This window comes from Phascolarctos cinereus, unplaced genomic scaffold, assembly GCF_003287225.1.
Source record: "Phascolarctos cinereus isolate Bilbo 61053 unplaced genomic scaffold, phaCin_HiC Scaffold_9;HRSCAF=440, whole genome shotgun sequence".
Classification (NCBI taxonomy): Eukaryota; Metazoa; Chordata; class Mammalia; order Diprotodontia; family Phascolarctidae; genus Phascolarctos; species Phascolarctos cinereus.
Window position 1 is genome coordinate 197,302,050 of NW_027556402.1, and position 27,128 is coordinate 197,329,177.

The following is a 27,128-nucleotide window of genomic DNA, read 5'->3' on the forward strand; positions in this document are numbered from 1 at the left end:
CCCAGCTCTTCTACTTTCAAGCCTGGCTGAGTGATCTGAGACAAGATACTATACCTATTTGGGCCTGTTTTCTTATCTGTAAAATGGTTTTGGACTAAATGATCTCCGGGATTCCTTCTAGCTCTAATAGTCTGTAAGTTTTGTAGAAAGTACCTTGGACTTGGAATCAAGAGACCTGGGTTTTTATCTTATTTATACTAAGTCACTTTCCCCTCCCTCTCTGAGCCTCAGTTTGTCCATTTGTAACATGGTGAGAATGTAACCTACCTCACAGGCATGAAGTATTTTGCAATCCTTAGAGCAATAATAATCTTTATTTTTTCACCTTGGCCCCATAACCTATCATTGAAAACTCAAATAAGAAGCTCTTAAGAGGGAGGTGTAAAAGAAAAAGTTGCCCTCCTTGAAGAACTGTTTTAAAATTTGAGAGTTAGTTACTTTCTGCCCCACGAGCAGAATATTTGATGAGACAGTTTATCAAATGGAGTCGAATTTTTCCCTTGGTGAAACATATCTCCTAAGTCTTACAGAAGGCTGTGGGGATTTAGGTGTGCACATTTAGGAACAAATTTATACTACTGATACAGCTACAGGTTGCTGATTTTTCTTTTTTAGCCATCATAATACCCAAAGACAGTTTATCAATTCCTAGGCGGCTGTGAACTGATGCAGCGTGGGGAGCACTGACCCCAACAAAAGAACAGATCTTTTTTAAGTATTAAGGTGCTACCACTAGTGCACTGGGCAGTCAAAAGCAACTTGTAATAGTCTAAGTACACCATCACTCTTATGAGAGAGGGACAGCCAGCTAAAATGGCTGAATCAAGACATTTCTTATAAACAATACATTTCTTGCTTTACTCTATCATGCAGACATTTTCACAGAACCTCAACAATTGAAAGGGACCTTACAGGTAAACTAATCCAACCCTTTTACATTTAACCTAAGTGGGCTGTCTTTGCTTAAAGACCACGAGTGAGGAGGACCCTATTGCCTCCAAGAGGAAAACGATTCCACCTTTGGATACTCGATTGCTACAAAGTCTTTCCTTCCATTAAGCTGAACTTGAGTTCTTCATAATTTTGTACTCAATGTCCCTAGCCCTGCCATTTGGGGCCAAGTAGAACACATCTAAGCTCTCTTCTGCGGCAGCCCTTTTGAAGGTGGAAGGGGCCTTGGAGATTTTCTGAGTCTAACTTTCTCATTAGATGAGGAAACTTAAGGCCCAGAAAGGAGAGATTTACCGAAAGTCACATAGGTAGCAACAGAACTAGGATTCAAATCGAGATCCTCTGAAGCCAATACCATGTGTCCCCTTCTCCATCCCAACAACCCCAGCAGAACAAGACAAGACACAAGTCTTCTGCCATACTAATGTATTCCATCTTTCAAAAAGAAAGACATGATTTTAATATTACTTAACAATATGTTAAAAAAGTAGCCAGTCAGGCTTCAGTGTTAATACAATTATACACTCTATAACAGATTTGATAGTGTGAGTATTGTTCTTTTTTCCTTTTTTTTTTTTTAAACTTTCTCGTTCTGCAAGTATTCTTACACAAGCTGGCTACAAGTCAGGGGGGAAAAAATCAAACACAAATAGCGTAACTTGTACACTCTTAAACAGTAGATTGTGAAAGAGAACTCAAGAAATGCTTGTCCCGTCCGAGCCTCCTTTCCATGAAGTCATGGTGGGAATAATTCTGGAGCAGATGAAAGCAGCGCCGACGATGAGAGGTCCAATCCTTTATCATGGATCAGGATGATGAGAAAACAGAGCTAGATGCGGGCGAGTGTGGCAGGAGCCACTGCAAATGATGCAAACGAGTGTTCTGGCCTCCACCCAAGCCTGGGAAGCAGCTGATAGTCTCTGAGGCCAAGGCTATCAGGAGGAATTGGAAAAAAGCTATTGTTCCAACTCCCACAGCGTACAGCTACAATCAAATAAACCTCACTCACAGACTACAAGCACACAAGCTAACAAATTCAGGTAGAAAGTGGCGATTTCTCAGGCCGCAAGAATTCTCAGGCCAAGTGGTTCAGTGCAGACCCACACGGCACTGGGGACAAGGCAAGGCAGCACTGGCTCAGACCCGAGAAAAGCTCTCAGCACTCGCAGCAGGAGGGCAGGGCAGGGCAGGGCAGGGCAGGGCAAGTTTCCTGGACTCCTGCAGGGCTTCCTCCTGAGGCTGTCTCCATTCAGTGGGCAGCAAAGGTCGTTTTTTTCAAACTAAAATTGGACCAGTTGATGGAAAGTCTCTGCCTTGTCTGTCTTGCAGAATCCAAGCAGAACCTATAAAAATACAAAGCAAAAGAAAAAAAAAGAAGGGAAACAAAAAGAACAACATTCTCAGCCCCAAACAATATCATTTACACAAGTAAGTAGTTTCCCTGAAGGTTTTTATAAGCTGTTACTAACTCGCTGTATAACTTTGGAAAAGTTACTTTGTCCCTTTCTATAGACCTGTTTCCTCATCAGTTAAATGAGTTAGATTAAAAATAGCCTACATTTCAGTAGCACTTTAAAGTTTACAAAGTGTTCTCCTCAAAACAATTCTATGAAGTAGATGGTCTAGAAATTATCACCCCTCCCCCACATTAGAGATGAAGAAAACAAGGCACAGAAATGAAGTGACTTGCCCAAAGTTCAAAGTTAAGTGTCAGAGCAGGGATTAGAATCCAGGTCACCTGACTCCAAGTCCAAAGGCCCTTTCTATTGTACTACTCATGTGTACCTCTACTAGACAGATCTATCACTAAAATCCCTTTCATTTTTAAGGTTCTCTGATACGTCACTTTGCCCATTACTCCTAATTATCGAATCACTGACAACATATTAATTAACAATATGTTAAAAAAGCAGCCAGTCAGGCTTCAGTGTTAATACAATTATACACTCTATAACAGATTTGATAGTGTATTGTTTTTTTCCTTTTTTTTTTTTTTAAACTTTCTCGTTCTGCAAGTATTCTTATACAAGCTGGCTACAAGTCAGGGGGGAAAAATCAAACACAAATAGCGTAACTTGTACACTCTTAAACAGTGTAGGGAGTATTGAAAATGGCAAAATACAATTACCCAATTTAATTCTACTCAAACAGAATGTTAGCCAGAGTTTTAAGGGCAGTTGGCTGAAGTCAACGATTTAGTCCCTGTTATGTACTTATCACTGGTTCTTCATACCAATCAAATACTTAGTGTAATGGACATTTTGGGTTACAATGCACAAAAAACTCATCAAAGACAAAAAAAATCTACATACAAATAGTCTCAAATATATAGAAACATGTTCAAGTACCCCCTCAATATATGGAAAGGCTACATTCCAGCCAACTTGACTGTGAGGTGAAGTTCTCTAGGTGTAATGATGTTTTGCACTCAGAACTGGAAATGCTGCCTTCTCCCCACTGCCTCCTGCAGCCAGACTTTGGTGCTTGTCATGAAGTGAATATGACAGAGATGACCTACGAAATCCTCAATTCTAGATGCTATAGCATTTCCATTTCTCAGGGAAAATCCCATATTACTATGTGCATAATACCTTTTGCGTACTCTACTTTTTTTTCAGGAACAGGTAAGGACATCTGTTAGCTTCCTCTCTTAGAATGTGAATAACCAAAGCAACTTCTTATATTGGGAAAAGGCAAATATTTCACAGAGAGAACTAATTGTGAACAGTGGTTTACCAAGTATGGTGCACAGACCACTGACTGCTCATGAGGTTTTTCTGGGTAGTCTGCAAAAGGTATACTTTGTGTAGAAGTGTCAGTAACTTCCCTACTCTAAGAATTAATTCCTTCATCTGTAAAATGGAAATAAAAATTTACACTGCCTACCTTCAGAGGTAATGGATGTGAAGTAAAAACTAATGTACTGTACAAATGTGAGCTCTGAGTACTTTTCCTCTCTGTAAATCCTACTCTGAGACCTCACCATAGTGCTGAGATGACACTGGGTTCTCAAGGGTGTGTCACCAAGCATCAGTTTTGAAGGAGAAGCCTATTCATGTACACAGAGGCATATCAGTAGCAAACTGGCCACTAGGTGATAAATTCTTTGGAAACAGCAACCCACGAAACCAAGAAAATATAAAACAGCCCTCAGTTTTGTGTGGTTTCTTCCACTTCTACAATGATGGAGGAAGATGGTGAAGGGGCACAGGACAGATGAAGAAAATGTTGTAAAATGTGGTTAAGATTTAAGAAACAAAAGAGGCCAAAAGTTTGTGGACTACATAAAAGCCTCATACTTATACTCAAAGTATTCATATGATGACTACTTTGTTCACAAACAGAATTAGGAGGCGCTGGATAGGCCAAGTACTAAATAAAGGAAAAAACTACAACTTAAATAGATGTGGAAGGTGTCTTCCCTCTGTAATTATCTCAACACTGCCCCTCCCCCTACATCAACTGTCTGCTTAAAACAATTAAGCAAAGACATCTGATACAGATGGATACCGGGGATACTTACAAATGAAAGGGATTTTAGTGATAGATCTGTCCAGTAGAGGTACACATGAGTAGTACAATAGAAAGGGCCTTTGGACTTGGAGTCAGGTGACCTGGATTCTAATCCCTGCTCTGACACTTAACTTTGAACTTTGGGCAAGTCACTTCATTTCTGTGCCTCGTTTTCTTCATCTCTAATGTGGGGGAGGGGTGATAATTTCTAGACCATCTACTTCATAGAATTGTTTTGAGAACACTTTGTAAACTTTAAAGTGCTACTGAAATGTAGCTTCATTTCTGAAGCAGTTATGTATAGTCAGACACACTGATTTGTTAAGAGTCAATATAAAAGACCAATACCTAACTAGATGAATAAAAAAAGAAGATACAGCATGTTGTTAAAAACAACTCTGACCTGACCTGCTTAAATAAGTTAGCAGATGCTGAAAAATGGATGAGAATATCAATGGGCTAACACCAAATCCTAAGGAAGTTGAAGTATCTTTTGAACAATCATTATAATAAGGAAAACAAAACAGCCTAGAAACTACCTCTGCTAGCCAACCATTTCTTTCCCAGATGGAGACATGTGTCAAACAAAGGCAATTATCATCTGAAGAAATAAGGGGGCAGCTAGGTGGTGCGATAGAGCACCAGACCTGAAGTCTGGCCTCAGACCAAACATTTGACACTTACTAGCTGTGTGACCCTGGGAAAGTCACTTAACCCCAATTGCCTTAAAAAAAAATAGAAAAAGAAAAAAAGAAACACATTTATAAAATCTTACAGGAGGATGGTGGATGATTATTAACAGTATTATTTCATAAAACAGAAACATTGGAAGGAAAAACAAGGCTACAGAGAGTTTGCCCAGATCATTCTAAAAGCATGTAAGGAAGAACCTGGAAAAGACCTGTCAATATTTCTTTAACAAACTATATTCTCTAGCAGGGGGGCATTTGGACTCTTAACACTGCATTTCCCAATGTGCTTGGATAAGCAAGTAGAAAGGGCACAAAAGAAAACAAAGGAAAGAATAGTTGGATCAAACCAAGCATATACAGAAGAGTTCATGGTAGAGGTTACAATTTTGAGAGCATTGAGAGATCATTTCTTCTCAAGATATTTGGAACAGGAGAAGAAAATAAAAGCTTGGGGAAAATTTTGCATGTTTTTGTTACTGAAAAAAAAAAGCCAATAAAGAAAATTTCAGAATCACTGACTCATATGCCTATTTCCCCCATCTTCACAAAAATCTTTTCTTTTTTTTGCCTTTTGGTTAAGCCAATCAGGGTTAAGTGACTTGCCCAAGGTCACACAGCTAGTAAGTATCAAGCTCCTGAGGCCAGATTTGAACTTGGGTCCTCCTGACTCCAAGGCCAGAGCTCTATTCACTTCGTCACCTAGTTGCCCCTCATAAAAATCTTTTTAAAAAACCACTGAACTTAATTATTGATAGATTTTAATACATAAAAGACAAAAAAAGGGGACTATATATGAAACTGTAAACCTACTACGTACATAAATTTAATAAGGTAATAAAAATTGTTTTCACAAAATCTTTAAGAGAATTTATATATACCAAGGGCATCTTTATCACATTTCTATAGCATGAAAGGTGCAGAATACAAAATCTCATAAATCTCATGTTATTTGTGGACTACAAAATATCACTTGATTCCATAGAGCAAAATGACGCTTCATTTCAAGGTTTTTCCTCCAAAATGGAGTCTCCTATGCATAAGTCAAAATCAAACAAGATTCCTTAAACAATGCAGCAACAGAAATAAATGGCTTGAACAATGCTCTGATTATTATCAAAACAATGCATTTTCCCAGTCATCTAGGTTCCTAATTTGAGAATCCACTTCCAATCTGGTCTCCCTTACTCTTCTTTATATACGGTAAGTTGCTATATCCTGTCAATTTTATCTCCACAACATGTCTTAACATCACTCTTTATTTTTCCACACACATGGCCATCACTCAGTTGTAAGCCCTTATTTCCTCTTGCCTGAACTATTATATAACCTCTTAATTGGTCTCACAGTGCCTCAAGTCTTTTCTCTCTCTAATTTTTGTTCCACACAGCTGTGAAATTGATATTCCTAATGCATGGATGTGACCATGTTACTCTTCTATTCAAAAAGCCCCAGTGCCTCCACCTTGCCACTAAAATGCATTTAAGCGAATGTTTGGCATTTAAAACCCTTCAAAATACGGCGCTAGCCCATCTTTCCCTTCATGCACACTTATGTTCTGGCCAAAATATCCTCTTTGCTATTACTTCTATGCCTTTGTCAATGCTGTCTCCCCTGACTAGACAGACCTCTTCACCTGCTCATTTTTACAATCCCTAGCTTTCCTCAGGGAATTCAATTTAAGTGCCAATTCTCACATGACCTCTCCTTTCAGACTCCCAGTTGTTAGTGACATCCACTAAATTACTCTGTATATAATTTGTATTTACTTATTGCTGTACATTACTGCCCTCCCCCCAAAAGGATGCAAAAGCAGAGCAATTTCAATTATCTTTGCATCCACAACACCGGGCACAAGGTCTGATACCTAGTAGGTGCTTAATACATTGTGTTGAATGAATGCATTAAACAGGGTGACTGCTCAACAAATAAGTTGTCCACTGTAATGAAAAATGTCCAGACTGGAGCCCAAATATCCACACGTGAATTTGCACGAGTCGTTTCCATTTGTTGGCCTGTTTTCCCATTTATAAAGTGGTGGGCCTACACTACTGTAATAACCTTCTGGTTGGCTTCCCTGACTCAAGCCTCTTCCCAACCTCCACTGAGCTGTCAAAATAATCTTCCTTAAGTGTAGGTCTGACTAAGTTACTCCCACCATTCAATAAATCCCAGTGGCCCCCCATTCACTTCTAAGATCAAATATAAAATCCTCTGTCTGGCTTTTAAAGCTCTGCATAACCTGCCCCTTCCTACCTTTCCAGTCTTCTTACATTTTACTCCTTGTCATGTATTCTGTGATCCGGTGATATAGACCTCCTTGATGTTCTTTGCACAGGAAATTCCATCTCCCAACTCCAAGAATTTTCACTGAGTATCCCTCATGCCTCAAACCCTCTCTCTCCCCATATCTCTGCCTCCTGGTGTCTTGGTATTCCTTTAAGTCTCAGAAAAAGCCCTCCCTTCTACAAGAAACTTTTCCCAATGTTCCTTAGACTGTCTCTATCTTGTTTGCATACAGTTGTTTTCATGTTGTCTCCACCATTACATTAAGGAGTGTCTTTCACCTTTCTTTGTATCCCCAGAACTTAGCACAGAGCCCAGCACATGGTAGTCACTTGAATGCTAGCTGCCCGAGTAGATAATGTTCAGGGTCCCTTCTTCCTCTAAAATCTTACAATTCTATAAACATAAGAACTAATCCAGGAGGTAGTAAGAACTCAAGTATTTATGACCAGGCCCAGCAGAGTGAAGTTGATTCAAAACACAGAATACCTTCTATAGGGCCTTAAAAATGCTAAGACTTAGCTTAGCATGAAAAGACTGAAAGGAAAGAGCTTATATCGGAATATAGAGTTATTCTGAGTGCTACTGAAAGAAAATGCCTTAATCATCTATTTATTTATTTGATTATTTTTGCAGAGGCTGAGGTCAAACTGAAAAATTAACTTCATAAAGTCACTCAGTATCTATAAATAAAGACTATTACTATTCACTACTGACAATTGGACCATTGTCAACTACAGCACAACATCAATATTTCAAGCTTTAGAGGAAAGGATTACTGATTGACTTGACTGAAAGATGTCAATATCTCTCCTTGTGAACCAAGCAGAATAGACAGGTAGTTTCTTTCAAACAATGGATGTTTTCTATAGGCTCAATATTTGATTATGAAATATAAACTTGCTGGTATGAAAAGATGGGTTGGTGGAAAGAGTCCCTGGAGTTAGTGTCAGAAGAGCAGAGTCCAACTTACTAATTATATGGATTTGGGCTAATAATTTCATTTCTTTGATACTGTTTCTTCATTTGAAACCTAGGAATAATAACACTGTCCTAAGCAACCTCAAAGGAATTATGAGGATCAAATAACATAATTTATATAAAATATTTTACAAACTGAAAAATGCCATAGAGATACATATTGCTATTATTTCAAATCACTATTATGGTCAACAAATCTAATTTGATAAAACATCTACCATTAAGAATTTGCTAATGTTACCGAGGTTACAAAATAAAATGGAAAGGGCATTGAATCTGGAATCAAAGGGCCTGAGTTTGAATTCTGTTTCTGCTACTTATTTGTATGACCTTGGTCAAGATACTTCTCCTTTTATGGCTCTATTTACAAAATGAAGGTGTTGGAACAGGTGGTTTCTAAAGTTTCTCTCCTGAAGTTCCAAATAATTCTATTTCTCAAAACACGAAAGTCTAAAGCATTGGGTCATGAATTCCCAGTTAACCCTGGGACATCTATTTACAGAAAAAATTAGTCAGTTGGTATATTAAGTATTTTAAAAGTAAAAAAAAAAAATCAAAGCTGTGATTTAGTACTTGCTTCATTTCCAGAATTCAAAGTGTTCTGCCTAAAAGTAAGAGTTTACTTTCATCTGAGTCTTTAAAAACATGAAACTGACTGCTTCGCTTATCTCTTTACTGGTATAATATGCCACACGGCATGATGAATGCCTATTTCTTAAAAGAGGAGGGGCAACCTCTTATCACCAGAGGGGTAAGTGATTTGCAAAGGTCTGTAAAGTTCAGAAGATCAGTCATTAGCATTTACAACCTCTGAGTATCCACTAGTAGTGAAAAATACTAGTAGCTTTAGAGGCTTCTTCTAAGACACCACTGAAGCTCTACTTTTGTACAATTCCAAAACTATGTACCCAAACAAGGTGGAGGAGCTGCAAAATTCCATAAATCCAAGACTACCACAAACCCAGTGCCCAGAGCTACTCTTATTTCATTTGACACTAAGGTAGTAATTTTTAAGTGGCACACTTTAATGTCTGGGTTCTTGTCACTGACATATATTATTCAGAAACATTTCTGAATGGGAAAAGGCTGTAGCCTACTCTGTGCAATGTACTGATATACACACTGAGAGGAATACAAATTATGTGATTATTATCTCTACACAATAATCTCAACAAAAATTGTTCCATACTAGTTGGAAAGGACAGCTTTTACTTCTGAGATTTATATGGTTTTCCTTATAAGTCTGTAGCCAGACTAGATCACTGGTCCTTTGAAAGAGGCATCAGTAGTTGAGGCCTTGGAAGGCCTGAGCAGATGTATTTGGAAGCATAGTTCATCCTCAATTTAGGACAAGAATAGAAAAGGTGATAAACATGGTTTGTTTCACCAAAGCCAGACTTATCACAGAGTTAACAAAGGATGGTAAAAAAACCATAATCTCTCCCCAAATTCCAACTAATTCAGAATACTTTCACTGGTCCCCCTAAACAGTGGTCACAAAGCTCATACAGCTTATCCCATAAAAGCCTTTACTCAGGAGCTACAGTCCTAACTCCATAACATCATTTTATACATAATTCTAACAAGAAGCCCAGTAGTCCAAGGTCCCTTCAGGTAGGTAGCAAAAGGCTCTACAAACTTCGACAGCTCATGAAAACACCACTTTGTTACTGAATGGCAACATATTGAAAAGCAGGAAACTTCTAAGAATTTCTGCTGGTGGAAAGGGCAGTGGGAATGACAAAGAAAAATGAAAGGAGAATACTGAACAAGTAACCACCACTCTGTCAGACACAAATTATAACATTTACCTTTTAAAATACTCCACTTCCCTCTCGGTCTCATCCATATCCACACTGTCTAGATCAATATCTTTGGGCAAAAATACATCATCTGCAAAATCAATGAGAAGAGGGAAAATTAACATAAACTGGTTATATCACTAAAAAATAAACCAGAACAAATTTTAACTCCAGGAACTGGCTGCAACAATTTTACAGATTCATCTTTCAAAAAACTTATTAAAAAATTATAACATGCAAACATATAAAACATTAAAACATGTAATAATATTATAACCTCACAAATTATTTTTAAATTTTCAAAACTAGGTAAAAAGAAAGTAGATTTATCTTTTTTGAACTATTATAAAATATGTGGGCTCAGGTGTTTTGCCACCTTTATGTCTACTCATATCTTTCCCTATGCCTGGAATGCTTTTTATCCACTTCTACCTGAAGTCATCCCACCCATCCTTTCAAATGCCACCTATTTCACAAAAGCCAGAGGCTCGTAGAAGGCAATATTCTTTTTCCCCTCAGATGCAGATCTCTGCATCTCTTTTTGTTCATATAATGTTTTGGGTGGTTATTTGTGTCTACGTCTTATTTCTTCTACTAGACTCTAACAACCATGAGGGAAGGGCCTGTATCTTATTCATCTTTACATCTTCTTGCCCTCCTTGTTAGTCTTAAGTATTATGTGATGTCATAATGGGTACTTATTACATATTTGTAGATTCTCACTGATTTCATGTACCCTTATTTCCTTGTTCAAACAATATTATGCCAAAGACTTAAACAAAATGTGCTAAGTTTTTACAAACAAAACAAAACTCTACTAAATTAAATTTGTTTATTGAGACTAAGATGTGCTAAAGGAATAATGATTATAAAACGGTGATAGAAGCAAAAAGGACAGTTTTAATAGCGAATAAAATTGTGGCAAGTTCATATATGCTGTACTTTTTGCAGCATGGTCAAAAGGGCTGGTAGAATAACACTACAGTTATAAAAAAGGATGCACTAAAACTAGATGTGGAGTCTATGTACTTAAATTTTAGAAATAACAGTTGCAATAAGATGGCTATTTGAAAAGTTGTGATCTTTTTTTTATAAAAATATTCCTAAGATTGCACTTCAAGGTGGCTAGCATAAAACCTGTCATGTAAAAGCTGAATGTTTGTTTACTGACTGACCTCAAGTAGCATTTGACAGATTATCAACATGAAAATCAGTCATCATTTGATTAAAATGAGTCCTTCATTAAAAATAAACTAGAAGGCTAGTGGAAGGAAGGCCTTCCACAGGTTGGGTAGATTCTCTATGGAGGATTTATAGAAGGGCATGAGCAAGAATCACACAGAATGAGAAGGTATGTATTCTATACTGGTGGAGGTAATGCCCAATACCAAGGAGATACATTATTGAAGCATTTAAATATAAGAAAAACAGAGATTAAAATGCCATGCCTTTTAACAGTGATAACTAAAAAAAATCTAATTCTAACACAACTTATATATCAATAACAATGCTATCAATTCAATACAAGTCAGTATTTGAGTACTTACTATAAGCAGAGCCTCATACAAAGTGCTGTGGGGGAGACAAGAGAAGTGTCTCATATTTTACTGATCATCTGTGAAGTAGGATAATACATACTAAGGCTTTTTTTTCTTAACCTTAAATTGAAAGCTGTCTATGCTAGTAGACTTGCCTAATTTCTGCTGTATAAAAACACAGATAGAGAAGAAATTAATTCTAATTTTTCAGTTATTACTACAGGCTTTAGATTATAGTGAGATTTAGATTAGATGTGAAGAATATAACCATAAGTATAATAAAATTATGTTAGGAGACTAATACTTCAATAAACTGTGCTTTCACTGGAGAGTGCACTGCCTTCTACCTGGGTAGACCACAACTCTCCTACATCTGAGCTGACTTGTCTTCATAAGTTGCTATGGCTGAAGAAAATCATCACCTCTCTGATGACGAGCCTTTTGCATTTTCTAGGTTGGTTTTCTGCAACCAGACATACTGTTCCCAGTTAGGCTAATGTTCAAAGTCTTTCTAAGACTGGTAAGACTTGCTAGAGTTTATACTCTCCTGTATTTTTAGCTTTTGAAAACCTAGGATAACCTCCATAACATAAAGAGCTATTTTTAATGGAGGAGTAAAACACACAACTCTTTTAATTATTTGTGACTAAGTGGTTTGCACATTCACATTCCATATGCAAAAACATATTTACTTATGAATTTTAAAAAAGGATATGACTTCAAAAAAATAAAACCCCAAACGCAACCTACTCACTCTAGAAATGGCAAGTTAAGAAGGAATCATTATGGTCTAGAATAACAGAGGAGAACAGCAACAGAAGATAATTAGGGGTCAACAGTTGTGAATGTACTCCTTTTCTTATTTCCCCATTTCCTTACCCATAACTCTGGTAGTTTCCTCCTAGACTCGGACCCTCTTTGCGTTAGGCAAATGAGTGAAAGGGTTCTGCTGTGTGAAGAATTAATTGAGGGTTGGGACAGCTTAGGGGAAAAGATAGTTCCATATAAACAGAAGCTGCTGAAAGCCACTTTCTGTGAATGCCAGATGTAATATTCCTCTTACCCTCACCGCTGCTTGAAAGACTAAGATCCAAGATTAGAATCAAAACCATAGGCAACATTCACAAGAACTCAGCCAACAATATGTTGACAATAAACAATGAATAACTGCATGAATGAAGCATTTATTAAGCGCTTACTATGTGCACAGCACTGTGCTAACTGCTGGGGACAGAAATAACAGGAAAGCAAGACCATCCTTGCTCTCGAGGAACTCACATTCTAATGAGAGAAAACACACTGGTTAAGTTAAACGGATTTAAGAAAAAGGAGAGGTTTATGATGGCAATTCAGCACCAGATCGTCATTGCCACCAGAAGCCACAGAAGGGCTATCCTTAAAAAAGGCTGATCAATGTAGATTATGCAAGGAAATGACAGAAATTAACAACATGTTATTACAGGCTATAAAAGCTTAACAGCTATTAAATGCCACCAACAGGCCCTGATAATTACAATTATACATTAGAGGGCTGCTATCTTTCATGGACAAACAACAAATACCCGTACTACAAATGTACATGTTAAAGTATCTTGGAGAACCTAACCAGTAGTGTAAGAACAGAATATACAGAATAAGCATTAGCAAAGACCAAAGTGTTGGCCATAATCATCTGGACATAACACTGATCCACAAAAACTTAAGGAAAATGTTTCCCATAGATGGCATGCCAAATATGCAATTTCCAAACTACATGGAATGAAAAGCTTTCAAAATTGAGAAATTTAGCAGAGGAATTCAAAATCATGTGTGAACAGGATGAGATACATATCAATCCTTGTTGTCCTACTATTGACATCGTAACAAAGATGCTTTCAGTAAGCCTACAGAAGGATAAATTTACATCTAATACTTTTATTCAACTACAGAAGGCAATTATTTTATTCACATGTGTAATAGTTCATAGGACACTAACTATAAAATAAGAATAGCAGGATAGTTAACTTGTTCTAAGGCCTTGTCTACCTGAACTCCTCTGCAAAATCTGGGAACAAGATCATAATTAACAATTCATAATGACAACAAAAATGAACTCTAACGGTTTGCAAAGTTCCTTACATGAATTGTCTTATACAGCTTCATAACCATTCTATGATGCAGGTACTACATTTTACAAATAAAGAAATTAGAAAGCATTAGGATGAATGAGTGAGCATAGTGTTGTGGGGGAAACTGGATTTGGAGCCAGAGATTTCAGTTCTATTCTATATGACCTATGCAACCTCAGGCAAGCCACCATATCCCTTGACCTAACTTTCTTCCTCTATTAAAAAACAGGGGAGAAGGGGGAAAGGGATATGATTTTATAATCTCTAAGTCCCCTTGCAGCTATAGGATCCTGGGCTGAATCCTATGAGCATCTAGCACAATATCTTGCTCATATTACGCATTTAATAATCATTTGCTGAATAATATTACAAATTTAAGTCATCTTAGAGAAGCCACCTATAAAAAGCTTGAACTTCAACACACTATGTCTGACTGCACATATATAATATTCTACTCTATGGCTCCCTAACGCTACAATGGCAGGAAGTACATTTTCCTTAGCTTTTTTAAGGGGCAAGGTTAGTCATTATAATTTTAGAGAAAACTTTAATTTCTAAAGAATATTTAGAATAAGTACTTAAATGAGGCTCAAATTCAATTTTTGTTGTTATTGTTGTTTAGTCTTTCAGTCATGCCCAACTCTGTATGACCCTGTGAACTTTGTCCACGGGCGGTTTCTTGGCAAAGATACTGGAGTGGTTTGCCATTTCCTTCCCCAGCTCATTATACAGATAATGAAACTGAGGCAAACAAGGTTAAGTGATTTGCCCAGGGTCACATAGCCAGTAAGTGTCTGAGAGTGGATTTGAACTCAGGTCTTCCTGACTCCAGGATTAGCAATCTATCTACTATGCCACCTAGCTGCCCTTCCAATTCAATTGGAGTACAGTTCACAACAAATATGAATCGGGAATGGGATAAAGGAACACTCTCGCTTTAAAATATAAAGGGACTGGGGTAGATAAATCTTACTGCTCATAATGTGAATGCCCCAATACATATACATGGAAACATAAGCCTAATTTCCAATTTTCCCCTTTGTTCAAGCAGCTAAAAAATAAACAAGACCATAGAATTTTCCTCAAGAAGCTAGGATAAACACATAGTATTATGGTCTTTGGTAAGGTGTTACAGTATTTGAGAATAACTGGAAGCTGAAAAATAGGCAAAGAAAATCATCAATAAATATTTACTAAACACTTATACTTTGGCCAGGTCGTATGCTAATCACTGGGCAAAAGACAGTTGTCCTCAAGGAGCTCACAATCTAAAAAGGGAAGCAATAAACAAATATGTATAAACAAGCTATATACAGGATATATAGGAATTAACATAAGCAAGGCACTATAATTAAGAGGGATTAGGAAAGGCTTCCTGTAGAAGACAGGATTTTAGCTGGGATTTGAAGAAAATCAGGGAAGCTCGTAGGTGAAGACGAGGAGGAAGAGCATTCAGGTATAGGGGGCAGTGTGAGAAAATGGCTGGAGCTGAGAGATGGAATATATTCATGTAATGGTCAGGGGTCCACTGTCACTAGATTGAAGAGTGCCTAGCAAGGAATAAGATGTAAGAAGACTGGAAAGGCAGGGGGGACTAGTTTATGAAGGGCTTTGAATGTCAAACAATGAACTGTGTATTTGATTACAGAGGTGAGAGGGAGCTACTAAAGTTTATGGAGCATTGTGATGATGCGGTTGGACCTGTGGTTTAGGAAAGTTACTTTGGTAGCTGAGGATTGATGGGAATGGAGAGAGACTTAAGGAAGGCCAACCTATGAGCAGTCTATTGCAGTAGTACAGGTGTGAGGTGATGAGGCCTTGCACCAGAGTAGTGATGGCCACAGAGGAGAAAAGGGAGTGTATTCAAGAAGTTTCGAAAAGATGAAGCCAGCAGGTGTTGGCAACAGATGGGATATAGGGGGTAAGAGATAGTAAGGAGTTGAGGAAGGCACCTAGGTTATGAGCCTGGGGAACTGGAAGGATGGTGTTGCTTTCTACAGTAACTGGAAAGTTGGGGGTGAGGGAGGGCTGGCTTAGGAGAAAGATGATGAGTTCAGTTTTGGTCATGATGAATTTAAGATGTTCACTGGACATCCAATTTGAGATGTGTGAAAGGCAGTTGGAAATGTAAGACTGAAGGTCAGTAGAGAGGTTAGGGCTAGATAGGTAGATTTGACAATCATCCTCAGATAGATGATAATTAAATCCATGATAGCTGATGAGATCACTGAGCAAAAGATAGAGCCCTGTGGGATACCCACAGTTAGTATGGATGACCCAGATGAGGATCCAACAAAGAGGCCTGAGAAGAAGCAGTCAGATGATTTGGTAGGAGGAGAACAAGGAGAGTGGTATCCTGAAAAACTAGGGAGAAGACAGCATTAAGGTGAAGAGGGTGATTGACAGTGTTAAAGGCTGCAGAGAGAGCAAGAATGAGGATTGAGAAAAGGCTATTACATTTGATAATTGGGAGATCATGGGTAACTTTGGAGAGAGCAGTTTCTGCTGAATGATGAGGATAGAAACTGGATCGTAATGGGTTAAAAAAGTGAGTGAGATGAGAGGAAGTGGAGGTACTTATGGCAGATGGCCTTTTCAGGGAGTTTTGCTACAAAGGGCAGAAAAGATATAGAACAATAGTGGCGATGGAAGGATCAAGTGTGAGTTTTCTGAGTTTGAAGGAGCATGTTTGAATCAGTAGGGAATGAGACAGTAGACAGAGAGAGAATGAAAATGAGAGGGGGAAATCTGATGGAGGAGACAAGATGGAATAGAATCACTTGAACAAGTAGAGGAGTTGGCCTTGGTAAGGAGTAAGGTCATGTCATCATGTGAGACAAGATGAAGGAGGAAGATAATGGCAGAAGGCACCTGAGGAGATGGGGGATCCATGCAATGTTTCAGAAGATCTGCTGTGGAGAGGGAGGACAGTGAGTTGATATGGAGATGCAGTAGGACTACATAGCAGCAGGGAGGGCCCAGTTGAGGTTGTGTAACATACATCTGAAGTGGACAAAGAGATAGATTGCAGGATTTTCTCTACCTTCATTTGGCAGCAGGTGTAGCAGGTATGTAAAAGTTAGTAAATGGTGGTTGTGATCCAAGGCTGAGGCTTGGCAGGGTGCAATCAGCAAAGGGGACCAGACACTCAAGAAAAGAGGAAGTGTAGAGGTGAACTGGTTCACTATGGCGTCAAGATGGGGGAAGAGAGAAGAGAGTGTGGTAAGTGTAGGGGTGATGGTCTGATAAAAAAAATTGAGGGATCAAGAGACTAGAGGTCATAGTGTGGATGAAAAGTAGGCTCTGATAAGGGAAGCAGAGGGAAGGAGGAATGTCAAGAGATTATGGTCAGATAAGGGGTTTTCAGAGTTACTGAACATGGAACTAGTGCATCTGTGGGCAATGGCAAGATCAAGGGTATGACTATACCCACAAAGGTGTGTGGCTGAGGTAGGGTGGTGCAGTGGGTCATAGCATGTGAATAGGTTGGAGGAACTGAAAGTTTAGGGTATTTGAAGGAATGTCAATATGTATGGTGAAGACTCTTAGTATGAGGGTAGGAACTGGGGAGGAAAGAAATATTGTGAGTCAGCTCCTGAGCTCATTGAGAGAGGAAGAGGAGTGGAAAGGGAGTATCTCGGAAGTTTGCAGATAACAGCTATCCAGATTTTGACAGAACTAGAACAGCCCTTACCTAAATTAGGACCCTCCACACAATTACCAAGAAATGGACATCTAGTTTCGGTCTGAACTTCTCCACTGGCAAGAAGCATACTACATCATGAAACAGTTGAATTCTCTCGACGGACAGCTGATTGATAAGGAATTCTTCCTCTATTCGGAACAAAAGCCTGTGTAACCTTTCTGTAGTATTATCACTTATTAAGATTCAGTTTCACTAAGCTTTTAATGCAAATTACTCTATATATACTAAGAATACTAGTTGACAAATAAACAAAAATGCTTTACATACACTATCTTGAGCTTTCCTATAACTTTGTGATGTGGGTACTATAAATATTACTTCCATTTTAGGGATAAGGAAACTTGGGCTCAGAGTTAAATGACTTGCCATGGTCACAGAGATATTAAATGCCAGAGGGAAGATTTGAAGGTTTCTGACTTCAATTCCAGTACTCTATTCACTATAATATACTACCTCCCCCCTTTCCTTTTAAAAATAAAAAGTCAAAACTTCAAACATTTAAAAAAACAATACCTAAGCCTTGGGGAAATCAACATCAGCAAATGTTGAGGTAGTAAGTAAAGCTGGAGAAAACCACTACAAAAATCTACTAGAAGGTAAAAGGTGTATTTCAGACTAATGCAAGCAATTCTATTAGATGGCCGTTGAGATTCTCTAAATAAGACTCTCTTTTTGATCGAGAGTGACATGATCAGATCTGTGCTTTAGAAAAATCAATTTAGAAACTATTATTGAAAATAGATGTAAGAAGAAAAAGACTGAGAGATCATGTCTAAGCAAAAAGTGATAAATGGAGTCCTTTGGCAGTTGCATAAAGTCTACGGACCCCTTCTAAGAATAATTTTTAAAGGTATAGAATAAAATATGTAGGATTTCAAAGGAAACCAATTATATAGAAATTCCTAACTTAAATATATATATATATATATATATATATATATGCATATACACACATGTGTGTATGTCTATTTTTAAGGACCCCAGCTTAAGAAGAGAACAAGCATTTGCACAGTACCTACTATGTACCAGGTACTGTGCCAACTGCTTTACAAATTTTATCTCATTTAATCCTTGCAACCAACCTATGAGTTAGGTGGTATTATTAACTCCATTTTACAGTTGAGGAAACTGAGTCAGACAGAAGTTAAGTGACTTGCTCAGGGTCATACAACTAGTATGTAAGGCTAGATTTGAATGCAGATCTTCCCAGTGCTCCATCCATTGCGCCATCTCCTTTGCCTAGGAGGGTCAGTAAACCTTGCAATGATTTAGAGTAAGGACCTACTATGTGTCCACTGCACAGGCTGAAAGTGATTTTTCACTCCTCAGATTTGCTTAGAGTATTTTTTCCCTTTATCATATTCTACTTTGTAACATAGTTATCTATGTCCATACATAACCTCTTTGTTCTCAGTTATCTTATGTATACAATAGAATTGCCTTAGACTAGAACTCTAGAACTAGACTCTAAGGTCCTTTCCAGAACTAAATCTATAATCCTAAATCCTAAAAGTTTTTCACGTCCTGCATTATGCTTGCAGCAACTGCAATTAAAGCTAAAGAGAAGCAATAAATTAACAAATATTTATTTAACACTGACTATATAGCAAAACTCAGTGAGGTGCAGGGGATAGATACAAAGACTAAAAGTGAGACAGTAAACGTCCTCAAGGCACTTAGATTCCACTAGGGCAGGCATGGATGGGATTCATGGATACCTCAGAGAGTTGGCAGATAGATTTTATGCAGTTTTTAACTTGGTTGGGAAAAAAAAATCTTTATTTCACTAATCTTTCAATTATGGGTTTCAAAAAAGAAACATTATTATGAGAAGGGGTCCACAGATTTTAGGAGACTGCCAAAGGGATCCAACACACAAGAATCCTTGTACTACGGGGTATTTACAGATAAATACATATAGGATATATGTAAAATAAATACACAGTTTGGGGAAGGGCTTGTGCACTAACAACTGGTGGATCAGGAAAGTCTTTTGAAGGAGGTGGCATTAAAACAGCCTTGAAGGAAGTCAGGAGTTCCACGTGGAAGAGGTAAGGAGGAAAGATATTCTATGTAAGGGTACAGAAACAGGAGGGAAAAGCAAACAGATCAGTTTGGATGAAGAAAGTAATATGTTAACTGGCTTGAAAAGACTGGTTGGAGCCAGATTATGATGTGCTTTAAATGCCAAATAGAGGAATGTGCATTTGGTCCTAGAGGCAATAAGAAATCACTGAGGCCTTTTGAATAGGTCAGTGACATGGTCAGATACGTGCTTTAAAAAAAAAAATAATTTAGCAGCTGTGTGGAGGATGGATTGAAGAAGGGAAAGACTGGATTCAGGGAGATTTAAATAAGGAGGCTATTGAAACAGTTTAAGTAAGAAGTGATAAATGCTTTGCACTAAGATGATTGTGGTATTGGTAGAGAGGAAGGGGCTGATGGGAAATGTTGAGAAGGTGCAATCAAGAAGAAAAAATAGTCACTTCTGGATCATTTTGCAACTCCAACATCCCATCTGTGGATGACATATGTTTTTTGCTTCCTTCTACTTTTGGATACCTCACTATTTATGTGCATCTCTACAAGGCAGAGAAGGGAGACAGAAAATCCAAAGCAAATCAGGTTTGTGGGGATGAGACAGAAACAGACTTGTGACTTTACCAGCACAGGAAAATTGTATCTGTCTATCTAGAGGAAAATCTTCCACCAATGCTGATTGACATTTGCTCCGCATCCTATAGCCTTAGAAGAGTGCCCTGAGCACACTGAGAGGTTAAATGACTTGTCTAAGGTCACACAGTTAAGTATATGTCAGAGGTAGGAGTTGAAACCAGGTCTTCCTGACTCTTAAGTTAGCTCTTTACTATGCATTTTAGTGAGGCTGTTGATTCAAAACCATAAGCTATACTTAAATCTGGGGAATCAATGTGTATCTTATTTATTTATAGTAGCCCAGGAGCCCATTATTAGGAACAATCAAGAATCAATAATAACAACAAAAGTCTTTTATATTTTTTCTTTTCTTCTTCATTTCTATGTTTTCACTTAGGTCAGTATCCTCATCACCTAACTTCCAGACTACAACAACAGCCTTTTAAATGAGTTATTTTTTCTTTGCCCCTAGTTTATTATTCTCTCCTTCTCCACAATCCATTGCTTCATGAGACAACTATTACAAATTAAAATATCAAATATACCTATTTCATTACATAATTCAAAAGCTTTCAGTAACTTCCCTCTGCCTACAAAGTAAAGTCCAAATGCTTAGCTTTGGTGTTAAAAGTCTTCTATAACCTAGCTCCTTTATACCGAACTCCATTGAAGAGATTTAACATTTTTTTTCCTGAAAAATAATCATTTTCCTGAAAAATGGAATGAATATAATTCTATATTCATCAGATACAGATGAACCTGGATGACTCAGTATATGACTATCTTAAGGAAGATATGAATACCTTCCTACGTAAGTTATGGTTCTTAAACATCTTATAGGTATTAGAAGTATCATTTCAGCCTGTGACCAAGATTTAATTTTCAGATTTAATTCTTTATTGCCACGTAAATACTTAGAAAATAGCTCAAAAATAAAAATAATTCTATTTTCTTTAAGTTTTATTTTATACTATAGTCCACTGAATAATATATCTTAAAGACAAATTACTATCTAGCTGATGTTATATAGCAATAAAATAAATCAAGATTCTTGCAGAGAATATGAGAACCCCACCTATTGAAGGGAAAATGAAAAATCATAATGATAATAGGATAAGTGCAAAAGATTAGTTAAATCAAAATGGAGACTGCTCTACCTTGGAGTCTAAAGACCCAAACTCAAATCTTGGTTTTAGTTGTGTGACCCTGGACTATTTCCCCTACTGGAGCATCAGTTTCCTCATTTGTAAAATGAAGATGATCATAACTGCATTATCTATCTCAAAGGGTAGTGGTGAGAAAAGTGTTTTTTAAACCTTAAAAGTAGTAAATTTGAGTTCCTAGTACTTAGTAGTTAGCACTGCCCAAGTTAGACTTTGGTACTGGGTTGAATGTGTAAGAAACACACTGTCAGCTGCAGGCCATTACGGTACAATATTCAGCTTTGGGAATGAAAAATGACATGACTGCTGCCTTCAATCAATCGACAAGAATTTATAAAGCATTTATTGGGTATCAGGTACCGTACCTAGTACTAGGAATATAAAGAGAAAGTAAAAGGAGGCCTAACTTGCAAAGGGCTTGCATTCCAATGGAGGAGCCAACCAGTATGTAAAGATAAGTTATATACAAAGTTCCTTCAAGGAATTTAAACAGAACATTATAATGCAAGGTAAAATGTAGTAGATACAAAAAAAGACATCACTTTGAACTGGGTGGGGAGAAGTATGGAAAGCAGTGGGAGGTGATGCAAGAATCAGAGAAAATTTCAAGAAGAAGGTAGCATCTGAGATAGGACTGAAAAGAAGAAAAAGACATCACTAAAGAGAAAAGAGAGGGAATGTGTTTCAAACATGGAATACATTCTAGGCACAGACTCTGATGGCCTGCATGAAAGCAGAGGGACAGAAAAGGCAAGACAAGATTACAGAAAAACAAGCAGTCCAGTCTGACTGGAAAATAGTGAATGAATCAAAAAGCACTTATAAAGTGCTTATTGCATACACAGAACTATGGATACTAAAGGAGGCAAAGATTCAATTAGGGGAATGATGAAATCAGCCAATTTTCATCACACAGAGAATTTATAGCACTCATGTCATTTTAAACATAAAATTTTAGGTGGGGCAGAGTGCTGTGTGGCATCTGTGGGTGCAGGTACACGTTACAGAAGACAGCTGTAGCTCTTATGGTGATTCAACTCAAATGACCAAAATAGCATGGGCACACCATTTTGATCTCGTTCTTTCCTCAGGATTCTGTTAACAACTGACTAAATGCAGAATAATAACATCTTAGGATGTTACTGTAACATGCTGGTGTGAACTGAGTGCTGGATATGAAACCAGCCAGACCTGAGTGTGAGCAGCTCTGGGTTTAAATTACCTGGTTTGCCATGGGTAAACTTAAAAAATTCAGTCCTGGGATAAATCTAGAGATCATGAGTATTAAGAACGAAATTTCCTCAGGAGAAAAAAAGGAGCAGAAAACAAGAGAAGCATCTAAAAATCTAAAATGCTAGTAAATTTCTGACAAGAACCACACCATCAATATTTAATTCCTAAGAGCTTATGCTATATAAAGCATAAAGCTGTGCTCTACTAAGGATTTTTTATACAATGCACAGAATTGACAGTCTCTGGGCAGATTCTCAAAGCGCTTACAGTTTAAGCTGACAAATTTAAATGTTTCAATTTTCAGAGATAGTGGCAAAATTTTTTTTCCACTAACTTATATTTACACAGTATTTCAAGGTTTACAAAACATTTTCTTCACAACAACCCTGTGAGGTGGGCAATGCAGTATCACCACTTTATAGATTAGGAAATACACACAGAGGAAGAAAATAACTTGCCCAAGGTCACACAGCTGTAGGTTTTGTGGCTGGGCTTTGAATAGTCTAGATATTGCATTCTTTCCATTCAGGAGTAGAGAACCTGTAGCCTCGAGGCCACATGTGTCCTTCCAAGGTCCTCAAGTGCGGCACTCTGAAGTTTGGGTTCAGTTAAAGGGACGCACTTGAGGACCTTGGAGGGACACATGTGGCCTCGAGGCCGCAGGTTCCCCACCCTGCACTAGATCATGCCTCTCCCATCAAAGGCACCTATCCATTCACCTATCACAAAGTGGAACAAAGTTTTCCCTGAATATTCCCATTTCCTCAGCCCTCACATCTCTTAAAAACAACAACAACAAACCCAATAAACAACTCTTCCAAACACGTACATCTTATGAACATATACATATAAGACTTTTCATGTTCTAAGCAAAATGACTTTGCCTCTGTGCTAGAATCAATGTAATTATTGTACATTTTATCTAATTCCTAAGATTCTATACTTAATCTTTCTTGATTTTTCTTAGGTGTTCCAGATATCTGTAATTTTTATACTTTTTGTTGTCAAGCATTAATTAGAAAAACATGTCATATTTCTTAGTCTGTTTGCTTTTCTTCCAAATAGCTGCAGGTGGTTTAACCTCTTTTATTTCTGTTGCCACAGATGAGTAAGTTTACTATTCACCTATTTAATTAGTATCTTTATAGGAGACAGAAAAAACCCGAAAGTGGTAGAATATATATTTCTATTTGTTTGGCTTAGGTCTTAGCTTATTTCATCCTTTAGGCCACAAACTTACCATCCCGTACCCTTCTTTTGTCATGCAATCTCAGAAACCTCCATGCTTCAAAGTATTAGTGAAATGTGAAGAGGATGTCGTAACGTATGGTAAGAGGTCTCAAAAATTAGTTGTTTTTAGTGCTACTTCTCACTGGATTAACTGCCTAGGCAAAGTGACAATTACCAAATCAAGAAGAGTTTTATCTGTTGAGTCAATCAGAGCAAAGTAGTTCAGCAGAGTAAAAAAAGCACCAACTGGTCAGAATCCGTATTATGTCACAGAATAAAAGAACTAGAAGGGTGTCAGAGATAACCTGGTTCAGCTCCCTCATGGTATATGAGAGACCCAGAAACAGGATGTGATTGCCTAAGGTCTTAACAACCAGTTAGAGCACTAGAACTTGACTCCAAAAGCTTGTTTCCAAGTTCAGGGCTCTTGTTCACACAGCCAAACAAAGCTACTCCACCTTTCAGGTTCTTAGCCCCTAACTAGATTGGACCTGTTCTTATGTGTGACCTTAGACTATCTACTCTCAGCCTCAGTTTCCTCTTCTCATAAAACAAGTGGGTTAGACTTAATAAACTCTAAGAGCCTTTGCAACTCTGACAATGTATTATCTATATACTGGTGCACAAAGATGGATGCCATGAAATAAGAGATACCCTATGATGGCAGGACACAGAACATCACAAAGGGTAATGAGAGAGACTTAGAGTTAAACAAGGAAACTTAAAATCCAAGTGAATTCTCATTGTATTATGTGATCACAGAATCTTTAGTGCTTAAGAGTCTTTCCTCATGCCTACAAATACTATTTGCGTGACAAATGGAAACTAAGCAACTTTAAAATAATCTTTCCTTCTGCATCAAAAAATCATTCATTTGATGATTTCAAATCACTCTGAAACTTTGACTTATTAGTTCTTTTCTTCCTGAATCATGCTGCTGATGTCTACTATTTACTTCAAAGATTACTTCGCTCAACAAAGCATTTTAAAATACAGTTTGAATAACGCTAATCAAAAGTTAAGACTGTATAAACTAGAATGGGGAAGTACTGTTCATTTTTAATTCTCTTTAATTGAAACTGATCTTATTCCTTGTCAGCCTCTTATAGACAAATCAACTTGACTAACTTTATTCACATTTGCTAACATCCTCCTGTCATTTTATCTTGAGGAATTTGTCTCAGTTCTTGAACATTTAGCAACAGTGCTATTACACAGGTGGTATGGGGTGCAGAACTTGGGAACTGAGACCTGGGTCTGAATTTTAGGTCTGACCCTTATTATACTATCCCTCTGCATCCAAAGACAAGTCACTTCATCTCTATAGGCCTCAGTTTCCTCATCTATAAAATGGGCATAACAATGCTTGCACTACTTACCTAACACAGGGATGTCACGAGGAAAGCAGGTAGTCAAATTTATTTGTTTTGGTTTTTGGCTAGGCAATGACTTGCCCAGGGTCACACAGCTAGTAAGTGCCAAGTGTCTGAGGCCACATTTGAACTCAGGTCCTCCTGACTCAAAGGCTGGAGCTCTATCCACTGCGCCACCCAGCTGCAACCTGGCTGGTTAATTTTAAAGCACTATAGAAATGCATTATTATATGTGGATTATGATACATTCAATTAAGATGGGACTGGAATCTAAGTGTAAGGGAAAACTAAAGCTTACTATCTAAATGAGATGATTTGAAAAGATACTTTAATCACAGCAGTGGCTCTTCCTGAAACCAGACATACTATCTGTATTATGAATGAGTAAAAATGTTTAGTACCAAGCTTTTCATTGGCCTCATTCTCCTGATCCATTCAGGTGAAAAGTCCCTACAAAATGCAAAGCAAGAGCAAGATACAGTATGTGCAATGGCAAAATCTGCCTTGAGATTTTCATAGGATCATAGATTTTGAGCTGGGAGGGTTCCTAGACAGCATATCTAGTCCTTTTCCCTCACTTACTTTATAGATGACCATGTTGAATTCCACAATGGCTTGCTCAACATCACAGAAAAAAAGGAAATGGTAAAACCAGGACTCAAATCTACATTCTGACTACAAATTCAGGGCTCCTTCCAAGGCTATTATACTGCCTCTCAGATATCAATCAATCAATCAATCAACATTTATTAAGTACCTACTATGTGCCTGGCACTGTGCTAAGTACTGACCAACACACTGTCTTTCTAGCGTAGGTTCCTCACTAAAGACTCTAGATATTACATCATCTTCTGATAACTCACACACTTAACCAAGCTTAACATAACTTTCTCTGAGCTATATTTACCAAGTGAATTGTTGACTTTATCTCCTTTTTTCTTCTTATTTTTCTTGCTCTTGCCCTTCGGCTGTGGAGAATCTGCCAATACCAATTTGTTGTTTGGGGGTTGCTCATTTGGAGAAGGGGATTCAATCAGGATTGGCAGAGACTTGTCTTCTTTGACATGATTCAGTTGCTTTCTGTTGTTGTTGTTACTGTTGACTTTTTTCTCTTCTCTTCTCTGCTCAGCAGAAGAAGAGAGTTCTATTGCCTTTACTTTGGGTTCCGTGTGGTTCCTGGGCCTAGGCTGGCTCTCGGGCACTTTGGGAGATTCGGCCAGCTTACTGACAGGCTTGAGCTTTGATTTACTGTTCCCTTCCTTGTGGTGGTGCATTATGTCAAAGAGGAAAGAAAGCGGTTCATGCTGCTTCACACCCAGCTCTTTTTGGAAAAGGAGTTTGGAGTCTCTTGAGTTGCCTGGATTAGACAGTCCACAGACTGTTTCAGGCCCTGGCCTCTGTTCCAAATGATTAACATGCCTGGAAGGTGAACTCGAGGATGTTTCTGTTTTCTCAGACTGCTCAAGTGTGCCATTCCGTATCTCTTCAGAACTCGGTACTGATTCTTTTGCTGACTGGAAATTCCTAGCAAGCATGTCCAACTTTGAACAGTCTTTATTTGTTCTATCTTTTTTCTTTTTCTTTATAGCTCGTAGCTGTTGGAGCTCTTGAAGCCTCTGGAATTCCTCTTTGAGTCTTTCTTCTTCTTCTTCCTCCCGCCGCCTTTGTTCCTCAAGGAGCTGGTGATGTTCTCTCTCCCTGGCTTCTGCTTCAAGACGAGCTTTCTCTTCTAGCTATAAAAACAGTGATTTAAAAGTTGACAATAAGTACTCTAAATTAAGACAAACAGGAAAAGTTAGGATGATATGTTATGAGCATATGTTTAGGAAAATTATTCATATTAAAGAACATTAACATATTAAAAAGTTATATAGGGCCAAATGTCTAAAATATAGCCACC

At 37.9% G+C, this 27,128-nt stretch overlaps 1 protein-coding gene across 7 annotated transcripts in view; it reads right to left on the minus strand.

Moving 5' to 3' along the window:
* Window positions 1-1,362: 1,362 nt before the first annotated feature.
* FAM193A (family with sequence similarity 193 member A) overlaps window positions 1,363-27,128 on the minus strand; it is a 218,901-nt gene continuing 193,135 nt past the window's right edge. For 6 of the 7 annotated variants that reach the window (XM_020992199.2, XM_078148602.1, XM_020992198.2 and 3 more), the window contains 3 exons: window positions 26,136-26,961; window positions 10,232-10,313; window positions 1,363-2,294 (listed from right to left, as the gene is read on the minus strand). In XM_020992199.2, coding sequence (XP_020847858.1) covers window positions 2,201-2,294; window positions 10,232-10,313; window positions 26,136-26,961 — 1,002 coding nt within the window. In that variant the 3' untranslated portion in view covers window positions 1,363-2,200. Of the gene's footprint in view, window positions 2,295-10,229; window positions 10,314-11,769; window positions 11,795-26,135; window positions 26,962-27,128 lie in introns of those variants that run through there. The other variant, XM_020992196.2, reaches the window with a different exon arrangement.